This window comes from Ahaetulla prasina, chromosome 2 (genome assembly GCF_028640845.1).
Source record: "Ahaetulla prasina isolate Xishuangbanna chromosome 2, ASM2864084v1, whole genome shotgun sequence".
NCBI classification, from domain to species: Eukaryota; Metazoa; Chordata; class Lepidosauria; order Squamata; family Colubridae; genus Ahaetulla; species Ahaetulla prasina.
This window is the reverse complement of record NC_080540.1, coordinates 126,986,677-127,002,128: the sequence shown is the minus strand read 5'-3', so window position 1 is coordinate 127,002,128 and position 15,452 is coordinate 126,986,677. Positions and strand designations below refer to the sequence as shown.

At 35.6% G+C, this 15,452-nt stretch overlaps 1 protein-coding gene across 6 annotated transcripts in view; it reads right to left on the bottom strand.

The window, feature by feature from the left end:
• The window catches only part of TNRC6C (trinucleotide repeat containing adaptor 6C), a 146,492-nt gene that overhangs the window by 32,810 nt on the left and 98,230 nt on the right, over window positions 1-15,452 (bottom strand). For all 6 annotated transcript variants that reach the window (XM_058166277.1, XM_058166276.1, XM_058166281.1 and 3 more), the window contains 3 exons: window positions 13,584-13,664; window positions 5,507-5,564; window positions 5,074-5,219 (listed from right to left, as the gene is read on the bottom strand). In XM_058166277.1, the coding sequence (XP_058022260.1) occupies window positions 5,074-5,219; window positions 5,507-5,564; window positions 13,584-13,664 (285 nt within the window). The remainder of the gene's footprint in view (window positions 1-5,073; window positions 5,220-5,506; window positions 5,565-13,583; window positions 13,665-15,452) is intronic.

The window sequence follows — 15,452 nt, the reverse complement described above, 5'->3', positions numbered from 1 at the left end:
TAGGTAACTATCTCCACAGCTTGTCTCAACAAAAACCAGGATATAATTATGTTTCTAACAATGACAGATTTCTTAAGAAGCTGAAGAAACAGATACTTTTATTTCAGTTCCAGTGATACACATAATAATTCTGATCCTTCAAGGAACAACCAATAAAATCTCATTAACTGCCTACTTACTATGGAGGTTTCTTTGTCCTCCAGACAGGGTGGAGGGGAGAAAAAGTAAAAATCATCTCCAACATACAATATAGAGACTATAACAACTATTATGTAGGACAGACAGGCAGAAGATTAGCAGAACATGTTCATAAAACCAACTAGCAGTCAGAAGACACTATGAAAATTCCTTAATCTCACAACCAATAGACAGATTTAACCACTGTTTCAACTGGGAAACGCTAAGCATCCAAGACCAAGTTAAATTCAGAAAAGCCAGGGAATACTGGAAGCTTGGCATTTAGACAAATCAGCCACAAATAGACAGACTGTGATAAACTACACTTACACATCATTCAAAAAAGAAAATAAAAAATCTAAGAAGGAAAACCAAAAAACCAAAACACATCTTCTTCAACAACCAACATTCAGATGAGCAGGGATCAATACCAGATAACAATCAAGCAGAAAACAGTACCCTAATCAAGGGACTACTGAAGAGAAAACCACATCCCCATCAACAACAGCAGGGTAAGTTACTGTATATAAACAGGTAGCAAACCCCACAATGACTAGCATTGATGATGTTACCTAATCAGGTAATAAGCAAACAACCAAGCTCTGCGCACACAAAGGACTCCACAGTTCAACCTGGAGCTACAAATATTCTCTTCTATAGGAACTACTTGCACAGCTTAAAGTTAAAAGCAGCAACTGGTTTCCACTTTGCTTTGTAGAGATAGTACAAATCACAGTTTACCAGTTTGATTTAAGCTATGATTTGCCTTAAAGAAACCATTTTCAAGGAGAAGAGTAAATGATAGAAAGGACTTTAAAATATTTGCATCTGTTCCAAAAGCAAGAATTCAGCAATAATAATAAATAGATGAATAAGAGCAAATTTTGGATACAAGTGCTTTCTCCTTCCTCTCCTTTTCTTCTGACACATATAGGTTGTCCAAGACTATGATCATTAACTGTTCTGTAACTATTTAAAGTTATGGTGGGGCTGAATGAAGGGACATACGAGTCCCCAAAATTCAGTGCCTTGGCAGCCTTCCCACACTTACGACCACACGGGTACTTTAACTCCTGCCACCCACCTATCACCACACCATCTATGTTCCTTTTTCCCCCAAGCACTTTGCGGCCCCTGCTATGCTAGCTGACTTCCATTATTTTCCTGTTCCGAAATCTGATAAGCATGGCTAGCATGGCCCTCCACAAGGCAGCTACTGGCTACACAAATCTTTTCTTCAGGTTATGCTCAGAGGTCTCCTCACAAGACTCGGAGAAGATGGCCTAATGAGGTTAGCAGCTGGTTCTTGAAGGGCCAGGCCATGCATGCTTCATCAGCAAGTGGGAGCAGGAAGATGGTGAAAGTCAGCTGGGGCAACAGAGTGCAGAGCGGCAGGGGCCTTGGAATACAGGGTGGCAAGGGCGACTAAGGCTAGGACTAGGTTGGACAGCTGGTGTGATGCGGCTCTGGGTTTGTAAGAACCCCTGAGCTTCAATGCAGCATGAAGCCTTGCCCCAACTCCAGCCTAGCAGTGTGATGTAAAGGGCTTTGCATGCACAAAGCAGGTTCTGCACATTTTAGAGCTCTGGGAGCTGGGGTAAGTCATTATGCCTAAGCCATAGTTCAATGACTTCAAATGGATATTGGATTTCTATACTTAAGAAAGCAAGAACTTAGGAAATTGCTTGTTAATGACTTTTGGATGGTAAGAGCCTTCAGAAGGGCAAGTTTCATTACACTGGTTGTGTTTCCTTCTATCCTTGAGGAAAGAAGTTCAATGTAAATTTAAGGACTTTTAAAATAATTTTTTAAAAATAATAAGCAAAAGGGTGACTAGTATGTTGATTCTGGAAAGTTATAAATGAATTAAGGGACCAGATGGACTTGAAATACAAGAATATTTCCTGTAGATGGTTTAAAATTTTGCAAAAGAATTTATGAAGATTTTGAAATGAACTGTAAGAAATCTTCCCATGGGAAAGTGTTTATTAGGGGGAAAAAAGATGATAAAACAGGAATTCTACTGCCATTAAACATAACTGCATGCTAAATACTACCTACAGTCCACACAAGCTATTGAGTTGAGAGACAGCCTATCTTTGATTCTGGATGGCACAGATGCTTGCACAGACAGAGCTGGTCTCCAGCTCGGGATCTTCCTGGATTCCTGTATTTTGTTTGAATTCCAAGTGTAGACTATGACTATAAGGACCTTTGCATACATGTACTTTCATGTGGCCACCCATGCCATCACTTCATGGTGAATTATTACAATGAACTCTACAATGCATTATATATATTTAATTTTTTGATGCCTAAATATCCTCTTAAGCAGGGGAATACCGTTCAATTTAAAACCTGAAGCATGGTAGGAAAAGAAGTACTGAGCTTGCTCTGTACTTTGCAAACAAAAGTAGCTTCAAGAATACATGTGCTTCATTAACTTCCTAAAAACAATTATTTTACAGTTAACCTGCATTATCTTCTCACCATTCACTCAGATTATCAGGGAATACTCTATGTTCCTGAAGCAGGGAAAACAATGTTCAATACCAATCAAATATAAAAAATCTCTGACATTCTAAATAAATCCTGCTAGAGGTTCTCCCCTCCACTCTGCCCCCCAGAAGCCTCAACGTTTCTTTATTATCAATCAAATTGATGTTTATTTAATGCTGGAAAGCCCTAAGGGAGGACCCTGACATTTTCTAGTCATATCCTCAAGGCCTTTCAGCTCAACATGCTTAACATTCTGCAAGGATATCCATCATGCTCCACAAATTGCAGCTTGCATGACAGTAACAGGTTCAAATATTTCTTCCCTCTGCTCTTTGCAATCCTGCCTTGAGTCTCAAATACAAACAGTATTCAATATCACGAGTGTTCTACTTTGTAAAACTAATGCTTACATCCAGCATATCATGGAATGCTGTTAAGAAGTTAACATATGGCTCTAAACTTAATCTATTTGATAAATGCCAATTTAAATATGGGCAGCAATATCTATAAAAACTAATTTGAAAAGTACACAAAACTCTAAAAGAATTGGAATTTAGCACATTCAATTTATTTTATTTTGTTTTTATCAGCTTTTACTGACCCCTCACATCATGGATATAAACTGTTTCAACTCCTACCCTCAAAACCACGCTATAAAGCACTGCACATCAGAACAACTAGACACAAGAACAGTTTCTTCCTGAACACCATCATTCTGCTAAACAAATAATTCCCTCAACACTGTCAAACTATTTACTAAATCTGGACTACTATTAATCTTCTCATCGTTCCCATCACCCATCACCTTCCACTTATGACTGTATGATTGTAACTTTGTTGCTTGTATCCTTATGATTTATATTGATATTGTTTCCTAATTGCTTATTTGTATCCTATGACTATCATTAAGTCTTGTACCTTAGAATTCTTGATGAACGTATCTTTTCTTTTATGTACACTGAGAGCATATGCACCAAGACAAATTCCTTGTGTGTCCAATCACACTTGGACAATAAAGAATTCTATTCTATTCTATTCTATTCTATTCTATTCTATTCTATTCTATTCTATTCTATTCTATTCTATTCTGATAAGAGCAATGTGAAATACCAATTTGGTCACATACTGGAGAAATTTAATTCAATAATTTGGTTATGGATGTTTCTATTCATATACCTATTGACTACCTGCCTATTAAAAACCAATACTATTAAAAGGACTCAAAGGCCAACTAGAATCAAAATAATTTATATAAAGCAAGCTAGAGAACACACACTATACTATCTTTGAAACTTGATAGGGTTGTACTACCTCAGACAGACTCTATTCGCAATCTGGGGACCCTCCTAGACTTGTGACTTCTGCTAGATGAGCAGGTGGCAGTCATGGCTAGGTGGACATGCCTTTGCACAGCTTTGTCTTATGTTCTAGTGCGCTTGCTCCTAGAGTTGCAGGCCCTGCTTACAATCACTCATACCCTTGTCATTGAAGAGTAGTTGGAAGCTTCAGCTGATACAGAATGCAGTGGAGTGAGTAGTTACCTACATCCTTAACAGGACATGTTATACTTCTGTGCTGTGTGCACTGGTTGCCAGTTTGCTTCTGGATCCAATTCAAGATGCTGTTTTTAACCTTTAAAATCTTTCATGGCATAGGATTGGATATTTGAGAGACCATCTCTTCCCAATCACATCAGCCTGCCCAACTAGATCTAGAAAAGGGGGAATACTGTGGATACCATCAGCTAGGGACCTACATATGATGGGTCCCAGTGACATGATAGACATCTCTATAATAGTGCCCTTTTCATGGAACATTCTTCCCCTTGAAATTAGATTGATGCCATCTCTTTTGACATTTTGGAAATGTCCCAAGACCTGGTTATATAATCAGGTCTGAGGTTCCCAGGGAACTGTAGATATGCTCAATTATGCTAGATGATTATTCTTCTTTTGCTGAGGGGGTCTGTATATATTTTTATAATATTTATTTTTAATCTGGATTTTATATTTTTTATATTTCTTGTTTTTATATTTCTTGTTGTTCGACTGTTGTACGCATGAGATAAATGGCTACACAAATTTGACAAATAAATAAATGAAGAATAAATCCAAAAGACTATTTCCCTATTCTAAAGGAGACTAGGATTTAAATTACAGGGAGAAAAGAAAACGTTGTTTGATTGCTTTAACTTGCTGAATCATGCAAGTCCCTTTTGATTAAGGCATTCTGTTGATTCCTGTAATCTTACTACAGCAAGTTAGAAAGTTTAGAGAATGAGATTAATCAACAGGAGACAAGCAAAGAGAATACCTATCCCTACTATTTTCTCCTTTGTTAATCAAACTTTCATCAATTGTTGTCATCTTCCATTATTTAGGGGAATGCTGCCCCTACCTTGTCAAGGAAGGTGGGGCGGTCCATGGAAGACTCTTTGGAGATCGGTGGTGGGCGGCAGCCAAGGGGTTTGGTGACCATTCCATTGTAGTCAGCTACTCCCATTCCACGCTTGTCCATTTCCACCTTCTTTTCCAGCAGAGCACCTGTAAATGGTAAAGCAAATATGAAAATGTCACAAGAAAATTAGGAATCTTTATCCAAGTCAACATGAAGTTACATTTATATTGCTTTCACTACACTTTTCTTAGTATCAATAAATTTTAAAACTTGAAATTTAAAATAAACATGCTCTTCTAAAGCACTGAATTAGTACAGATTTACAGTCTACCTGATTCTTACATAAAATGGTTTTAAAATAATGCAATTTATTTCATTGAAACAGAACAATCATCACTCATATCAACAGGTTATCATTTACAAAAGTACTTACTCATGGCCTGATCTAGATTCATACTGTTACTCTTTAAGGCCTCTTCTGCTGGCTCTCTCTGCAAAAATAAGAAAATGTGTTGGTTGCTAACTGCACAAAACAGAGTTTATAACTATATATAAGAACATTCTACAAGCACCTCAAGTATACTCCCCTTATGTTAAGAGATGATAATAATTGACATTTCAATAGCTAATATTCAGAGGTTTGCAAACTAAAGTGGGGGAGAGAATGTGCCCTGTGGTCAAACAGCAAGTTAATGTGTTGAAAAAGCAAACAAAGCTTTTCATAGCAAAGAGATACATATAACTGATCACCTGCCAAGACCTGCAGATCAAGAAATGTCTAAGTGTGCAACAGCTGGTGAACTGAAACTTAAAATATCAATTTTAGGTTCAACCATTTGGCATAGGAAATAGCCATGGTGCTAGCTTTCAAATTTACTATGGAAAATATAAGTTCCCCACTCCAGTTTAAGAGTCTGTCCCCAAACTGGAAATAATTGCCTACAAACTGGAAATAAGCCCATAACCCGTATCGTGGATTCCATGTAATAGAAAGAACCTTAGATACCTCTGAAATGGCCAAGGCATCTAGCCCAGGGGTGTCAAACTCAAGGCCCAGGGCTGGATCCGGCCCATGGGGTGCTTAGATCTGGCTCGTGGGGTCACCCTGGAAACAGTGAAGGACTGGCCAGCAATGCTTCTGCCAGCGAAAAGGGAGCTTGGGAGGACTGCATGTGGCTCTCCCAACCTCCGTTTTCTCTGGCAGGGGTATGCAGGAGGCCGCCACAACAGAAAACGGAGCTCGGGAACTTGTTTTTGCTGGCAGAGCGCTTGGGCCACCACAGGTGCCCCTGATACGAGTGACGTCGAGCTGGCCATGTCCACCCTGGTCACATGCACCCTGGCCCCTCGAGGTCAAAAACAACCCTGAGGCGGCCCTCAATGAACTTTGAGTTTGACATCCCTGATCTAGCCTATTCTGAGCCATCAAAAAATGCTTAAGTTGAAAACTGTTGTGAACTAGAAAAATTCAACTTGGAATTGGGAAAAATCCTTAATATGATTACACAATTACTGATTTGAAGTCATTATCCTGGATTTTGCCCACAGTTTCCAATAACATTTTACCACCCATTTTTAAAATATAAATTTTCCAAGGAGTTATTCATAAGTATCATTATCAAAAACTAATCTATGCCTCAGAATGACCCCCAAAATTCTCACAGCCTGGGAACAATTGTACTTTTTAATACATGTTGTTCTAAGAACTTGCCATGACTGCAAGGGGAATAAATAATAAAATTCCAACATAACCCCAATAGAGAATGATATTTCACTAAATTTTAATTTGCAGTCCTAATAAAATATAACCCCAATGATAGTTTTCAAATCAGATAAATTAAAGCCACCATCCTTAAATGGTAATTTCAATTTAGCTAATGAAAACCTAGGTGGACTACTACTACTGTAAATAAATTAAGTAGCCTGTCAATTTGAAGAAAATGTTTATTTGGTATTCATATTATGATACCTCTAAGGACATAAATGAAGTAAAGAATATTAATTTTAATAATATTAATTTTACCCCACAAACATAAGGGGATTTTAGTTTCTCTATGTATATCCCATTCATTTTTTAAAATACAAAATACAAAGTATTTATTTCCACATCACATATCTAGAAATATTTTGAGAAATGTAAAATCTAAGATACTTAATATATGGAAATGACAAAATCAACCCTCTATATAACTGTGTGATGTTACAGCCTAAGGCAGTGATGGCGAACCTTTTAGAGACCGAGTGCCCAAAATGCACCCCAAAACCTACTTATTTATCGCAAAGTGCCAACACAGCAATTTAACTTGAAGAATGAGGTTTTACTACTTAAAATAATGATAAACAACACAGAGTTCAGCTAACTGTTCTAAGAAAAATGTGATAAATGCACTTTTAAGCCCCTAATTTTTTTCTGCTTTTGAAATATTACGTTTAGCAACAATAAAAAAAACTTTGTAATATCATTTCTCTCTTTCCCTTCCTCTATCTCTGCTTCTCTCTTTTTCCCTCCCTCCCTCTCTCTCTCTCTTTTTTTTAATCTGCATTTATATCCCGCCCTTCTCCGGAGACTCAGGGTGGCTTACACTATGTCAAGCAATAGTCTTCATCCATTTGTATATTATATACAAAGTCAACTTATTGCCCCCAACAATCTGGGTCCTCATTTTACCTACCTTATAAAGGATGGAAGGCTGAGTCAACCTTGGGCCTGGTGGGGCTTGAACCTGCAGTAATTGCAAGCAGCTGCTGTTAATAACAGACTGGATTAGTCTGTTGAGCCACCAGAGGCCCTATCTTTCCCTCCCTCCCTCTCTCTCTGCCTCCCTCTGTTTCTCTCTCTCTTTCCCTTCCTCCCTCTCTCTCTCTGCCTCCCTCTGTTTCTCTCTATCTCTCTTTCCCTCCCTCTCTCTTTCCCTGTCTCTCCCTGGGGGGAGGGGGAAAGGAACCCCTGAATTGGTGCTGGGTGGTGGTAATCTGACATCCAGAAGCTGAGGAGCCTGGGAGCAGCATGCCCATACTCAGCTAGTTGGCAGAGAGCCAAAGACCAGTGAAACGGCAGGGAGGTGGGGCATTCCAACATAGGCAGCTCTGCAAGAAAAGCAACTGACATCTGGGAGGCAACAGCGAGCCCACGTTGACGCAAGGTCGCATTGTGGCTCTGAGTCATTATGGGCTCCAGGAGAAGGATGGGACCCCATCTCCCCATTGTGAAGCATGTTAAATTTCACAGTGCTGTGCAAGGGGCAGACCATGGAGGCAGCAAAGCAAATGTACTGCTATGAAGGCAGAATGCTGTTTCACTCTTTTTTTTTCCTCCTACAAACGATGGCGAGAAATGCAATGGAGCTGGGCTGGGGTAATGGTGCACGTGCCCACAGAGAGTGCTCTGAAAAAACACAGTCCATTCTATAGAGGAGAATATTTGTAGCTCAGGGTTGAAATGAAGGGTTTTTTTGATAATCTTTAAGCTGGGTTCTTTTCTTGCAGTCCATTATATTTTAGGTACATCCAACAAATCAACAACAATAATTCCAAAGCTGACAGATTGTACATGGCCAGAAAATTTGCAAATTTGCAAATGGATTGTACCATTCCACTGAAAAACCACCTAGGCCAGGAGCTTTACCATTTTGAAACAATTGTATAGAAATATGTCATAGAGGCAGAGGTGCTTTCAGAAGATAAATCCATAACATAACTTTATCAAAAATCAAGAATATTTAGCTTGTTCTAATGCTTGTTAATTAACATAATTAATTTGCTGTTAAACGCTGATTGTAAAATATTCATGGCTATAATGACAGAAAAAATTAAAAATATACCAAATAAATTCATATACCTGGATCAAAATGGATTTTTGCCCAATAGACACATAAAAAACAATATACAAATTATAATGAATTATATAGAATACTATGAGGCACACCTGGAAAAACAAGCGGCACTGATATTCCTAGATGCACAAAAAACTTTTGATAACCTAAATTGGGATTTTCTGATAAATCAATTAATAGCAAAGAACTTCGGAGACAAATTTACTGAAATGATCAGCAATATATTCCAATCAGAGAGTAAAAATAATATTAAATGGCGAACAAACAGAAGGTTTCAACATAGCTAAAGGAGTAAGACACGGATGTCCCTTATTTCCTCTGTTATTCTTTCTCTCAGTGGAGACGCTAATGTTACAGATTAGATATAACCGGGAAATAGATTAAAAATTAAAACACAGGAGTACGAAGTCCAGGCCTTTGAGGACAATTTGGCATTTATTATAGAAGAACCTTTAGAATCTGGACAATTATTACTACAAGATGTAAGCCAATTCGGCAAAGTGGCAGGGCTCAAAATAAAGAGAAAACTAAAATATTGACTAAAAATCTAACCAATAGACAGAATGAAGAACTAGAGGAGAAATTGAGGATCTCGAGAGCCAAAAAAGTTAAATACTTGGGAATATGTATTACAATAAAAAAAGATAATTACAATAACCATGTACAACAAATACAAAAAGATTTGGACAATTCGACTAAATTACAAATACCATTAATTGGCAGAATTTCAACAATTAAAATGAATATATTACCTAAATTACTCTCTCTTTCAAACAGTGCCAATAAAATTAGAAATTTTTTTTGAACAATTAAATAAAACGATATCGAAATTTATTTGGTCAGGGGAAAAAACCACGTATTATACTACAAGATAGTAGAAATAAGGGTGGTTTTGGTCTCCCAGATTGGGAGCTTTATTATCAGGTGGCAGCTTTGACATGGATTAAGGATTGGATTCAACTAAAAAATAAACAAATATTAACGATAGAAGGCCATGACCTCCAACTTGGCTGGCATGGCTTCCTCTGGGAGGGAAAGAATAAATTCCACTCGTACTTCCAGAGGCATATATTAAGAGATGCTCTGTTAAAAGTCTGGGGAAAAATTAAAAAGAATCATTACAGGAAAATCCCAATCTGGCAATCAACGATGGAGGCAATAATTGGTTCTAAAATCGGTTCAGGAGTTCAGCAAGGAATAAATATGGAATAGTGGCTCTATTTACAAATCAAAACAAGATTTAAAAAAAACTGGGAACAATATGGGATTCATGTGGAACAATTGGAATTGGATAAATTACAACAAGGAAATGGAAAAAAAATGATTACTAAAATTTACAACTTTCTTTTAAGATACAAAATGGAAGAAGAGACAGTAAAGGAGACAATGATTAGTCGGGCCAGAAATTTCGGACACAATATAGAATTAGAAAAATGGAATAAATTATGGAAAAGAAATTACAAATTTATGATGGCAGTAGCCTATAAAGAAAATCTCTATAAAATGTTTTATAGATTGTATTTGCCCCCAGCGAGATTGGCCAAAATGTTTCCAAATTTATCTCCTGAATGTTGGAAATGCAACCATAAATTAGGAACTTACTACCATATGTGGTGGATGTGCCCCAATACAAAAAAATACTGGTGTAAAATTAAGAGATAGCTGGAAAAAATTACGCAACAAAAGATAGAACTTAAAAGGGAGCTGTTCTTATTCGGAGAATGAAAAAACACATATTAACAGCAGCTAGGATTGCCCTCGTGGAAGATTGGAAACAGATTAATACGCCATCAGAGGAAAAAGTGATCAGAAAGATACTTGAATGTGCAGAAATGGACAAAATGACTATGGAAATAAAAGAAAGAGAAGATTCGGACTACTACAAAATACGGAATAAAATGTACAAGTGGCTAGAAAATAGAAACCTAAATAAGAAATAGGAGTAGAAGAACTAATTACAAAAGCAGAATATACATGCTGACATGGAATATTATACATTGTTATGTTTGTCTTGTTTTTTATTGTGTTTTTTTTCTGTTTTTTTCTGTTTTTAAAGGTGAAAAATGCTTAATAAAAACTATTTTTTAACAAATCAAGAATATTTAAAGTAGGCACTACTGTGATATTTGAAACATGGACCAAAGAACTAGAAAGAGCCAAAATGGCCTTCAAAGGCTTCATATTCTTATAAATGTTAAAATATCAACAGATTTGAAATTAAATCTGGTTCATAAAAATAATTATATTTACAGTAAATGGGAACAACCTAAAGAATATACTCAAAAACACGACTTTCTTGTTGAAGATGTAAAAAAAAATTAAGGGTTCATTGAACATATGATACTTTTCTGAAATAGTATTTTAATGCACATAAGTAGTTTTATGGGGAAACCTTTAAATGTTAAAGAAGTTAATGTTATCTTGAATTATTCATCAAAGCTTTGGAATCAGACTGTCCATAAGGAATTATGACTGTATAGTGCATGTGAGATGTCTAAGAATAATAATGAGAAATTGGAAAAATGACATTATTCTAGATATTAGATTGGCTTTTAGAAATGTACAACTTATCCATTCTGGAAAAGGTAATATTTTCTATCAGAGGATGAAGCAATATGTTTTTCTTTGGCACACATTTTATATTTTAAATAATATTTTGTATCTGATTATATAGTATTGTATAATATTTTCAGTAAATTAGTAACTGTAAGTTTAATATATAGATCTTTTTCATTTGTTTGTTTGCTTTTTAACTCTAAGGATAGTTTGGTCTTGTGTTGTTTCTTGGTATTTTATCTGAATTTTGAACTGTTTTAAAACAAAGAATACTAATAATAAAAAGACCAAAAAAATAATATGCAATAAAAATAGTAAAATCTTGTAACTATAAATTCTAGACTACAAAAAACAACAACAACCCAAAGCTGCATACTATACCCTAGCATAATCCACTTCAAATAATCTGTAGAACAATGAAATCATAGGGTTTACACAGATTTCTCCATAGACCCATTCTACTGGTGTTTTGATTTTTTTTCTCCTAATTATCTCTCATTCACTTCTTTTTTCATTCAGGCTTTTGGCAAGGGAGAGTGAGACTGCTCACTTTATCATTCTTGCCAACTTTTATTGATTTTGTTGTAATTTCTTTGATTGTTGTGAATCACTCAAGAGTCACTGAGAATTGGGCAGCATATAAATTTAATAAATTCGGGTCCATCACACAGTCAGCCAGGTGTTTAGACAAGAGTTGGCATTTTTAATCCACGTATTGAGTCTTTCCCAAAGACCTGGGATAGAGAGATGTTGTTTGATAGTGTGAAAGGTATTGTTATGGGATATAAGCCATTCCAAGCAAAGCTGTCTTTTGCAATTGATTGATGGTGATTTTATCAATGCTGATGTTTTAGGATTGCACCCAATCTCTTCTTCCTCTTTCAGAAATTTGCAGTAAAATACCTTGTTACTTTGAGCAACATTTTTAAACTTAATTTCAATTTACTCAATTTGCTAATATAGGCAGCCCCCCAGATTAAGAATGATTTGATTCCTAACTCTGTCATTCACTTGAATTTGTATGTAAATTGAAACTCTTACTTACAAGTGAGTTGCCCATTACTAAAAATGGTGGCTGGCATTCACCTTCCTCAAGCCAATGAACGCCTGAAGTTGTGCAATGTTTTAAAGAACTATTGAAAACAGGCTGTATATTAAAAACACAGCTTCAGTAGATCATAAAAATATTGTGAAGATTCAGTGGTTCGTTGGCTTGAGAAAGGACAATGTGTCTGCCACTTTTAGTAATAGGCAGCTCATTCATAAGTATGGGTTGCCCAGATATTCTTAACCCAGGGACTGTCTGTACAAAATGAAACAAAATACAGTATATTAACATTGGACATATCGAAGGATATTTTCGAACAATGAACCAGAAGCTAATTTTATTTGTGTCTGAGAGGACAAGGATTATCTGACTTGATTGTGACTTTGAAAGTGGATTTAAAAATGACAGACTGGAAGAATGACATGGAAAAAAAATGTTACACTGGACATACAAAAGAATCTGCAAAACTAATAAATCTTTTGTTTTGTAACAAGTTATTAATTACATTAAAACTTCCTCAGGCAATCTACAACTGATATCAAAAAAATACCCTCAGGAGTCTTTAATCTGATTTTTAAAACATCTTTTGAAAGTAAAATAGAATTCTCAGAGATCGATAAGATTTAATTTTGTACAAGGAAACTGGTTCTTAACAAGTTACCATCTTCTACATGCTAAACAATTTTACCTTTAACCAGCTTTCTGCCAATTTTTCCAGAATGAAAATTAAGAGCCTCTAATCCCAGGCTTCTACAAGATTAATTGCTTTCATAAATATGACAAAATGAGCCCTGTGATCCAAGCTCAGTCTCCTTAAATATGTACAATAGTGCTTCATTTGGACAAAAGAGACAGAGCTGGTTTCAACTTTTGAAGTTATCCCCTTTCTGTCCCCCACTCCATGCTATTGCATTTAATCTGCTAGATATACTCTGTATTATTATTTTTTTTGAAATTTATCAGCTATTTTTTTGTCAACTCACCTAGAGTCTGATCTTAATGACATGTTATGTATTGCTTGGAAGAGAATCAATTTCACATTTAGAATACGTTGAAATTTGAATATAACTTACTGGGAAGCCCATGTCTGTAAGCTGTTTTATCAGACGATTCATGATCCAGGCCTCATCTTGCTTACTAGATGTCTTCATGCCCTAGGAAAATGAAAAGAAATAAGAAAACCAAATTCTAAATATATATACTCCAAAAAAGCCTATTGAATTTAATGAACTTTCTCTAGCATTGGCAAATCTGGACAACCATTAGATGACAGCAAAGAAAATACTGAGCTTTTTGTAACCCTAATGGTAGCCCTGCCTTATTTCCTAATAAGTAGATACAGGATTGCAGCCTAAATATAGAATAGAATAGAATAGAATAGAATAGAATAGAATAGAATAGAATAGAATAGAATAGAATAGAATTTTATTGGCCAAGTGTGATTGGACACACAAGGAATTTGTCTTGGTGCATATGCTCTCAGTGTACATAAAAGAAAAGATACGTTCATCAAGGTATTTTTATATATTTTATATAAATATATATATTTCCCTTAAATTATCAGTAGGGCCAAGATGTATATGATTACTGTAGTATAATATTTTGAATATGGAGGGTCTTGGACATGGCAGTAAATAGAAACTGCAGTGATTTTTGGATTTACCACCAGGTTTCTCTGTTCTATTCCTATGGATCAGGAAAAAAAAAGATTGAAGTAGATGTTTTTTAATTGATCTGAGCAACTATCATGCAAGATTAACTATTTTTGGAGACTTGTAGACATCCATATAAACTTTGAGGCCTTAGATTTAAACTGCAATTAATGAATAAATGAATAAACTATAGTTTGATCCCAATTTCAAATTAAATTAGCATTTGAAATTCCTCAGTTAGACATATGGAAGAAATATTTCTTTAAAGACGAAGGCAGATATTCTTATTGGTGTTAAATGGAAAAGTGGAGAATTGAATTTGCAAATAGCACAGCTTGGTTACATTTTGTGCATCTGACATTAATTTTTGAGCTTCTTCTTTTAGTCATTTTAAATTATTCATTTAATGAGTTTAGTTATCCTGAAGCAATGTACAAAACTATGGAATCAAAATTAAAGTACAATAACGCAATATTAATACAAAAATAATAGAAATTGGAGAAACTGGGGGAGGAAAATAATGTTTCATAGATATTGGGGGGGGGGAGAGACTCATATTCTATGCTTAGATTTTTATTTTGCTTTATTTAATATAAACTTTAAGAGTCGATTGATTAAAGTGGGGCATAAACCCCATCATAAACGTAAATACATAATCTATGATCAATTAAATAAATTATAGCCCCTCAAAAAACAATCTTAGTAAGTTTATCAGTGTCCTATTTTGCTTCACAAGATCAAGTGGACACCTAAATTGTGTTTATATATATGTTAATTCAAGAATAAGAATACTAAATTATAAATTAGTAATATCGCGGGAGTAATCTTCCCATAGATTTAACTGAATAATTCATATTTTATTAAGTTTATGGGCCATGCCAGTCATGAACAATTCTCCTCCATATATCAAGATGTAATAAAACAGTGAGACTTCTTTGAGAGCTAAATGATAATTTCAATATTTATGTTCATCCAAATGGGCAAACTTAAATCCGTAACTGATATGACCTGCAGTAATGGCAAACATTCTTATTAAAGATACAAAAAATAGTGTTTCCACCAAGATTCTGGCTATTATCTGTAAATCCTCTAATAAGATTGGATCCTTGCTAGCCTTGAGGTCTTTCTGCTCCAGGTAGAATCTGTCCATCAAAAAGGCAGGGGTCAAAAGGGCATGCTGTATATCCTCCTCTCTTAAGGTATGACTCAGGGGTCATGCTGTATATCCTCCTCTCTTAAGGTATGACTCAGAAGCTTCTGCGCATGTGCAGATAATCAATTATGACATCT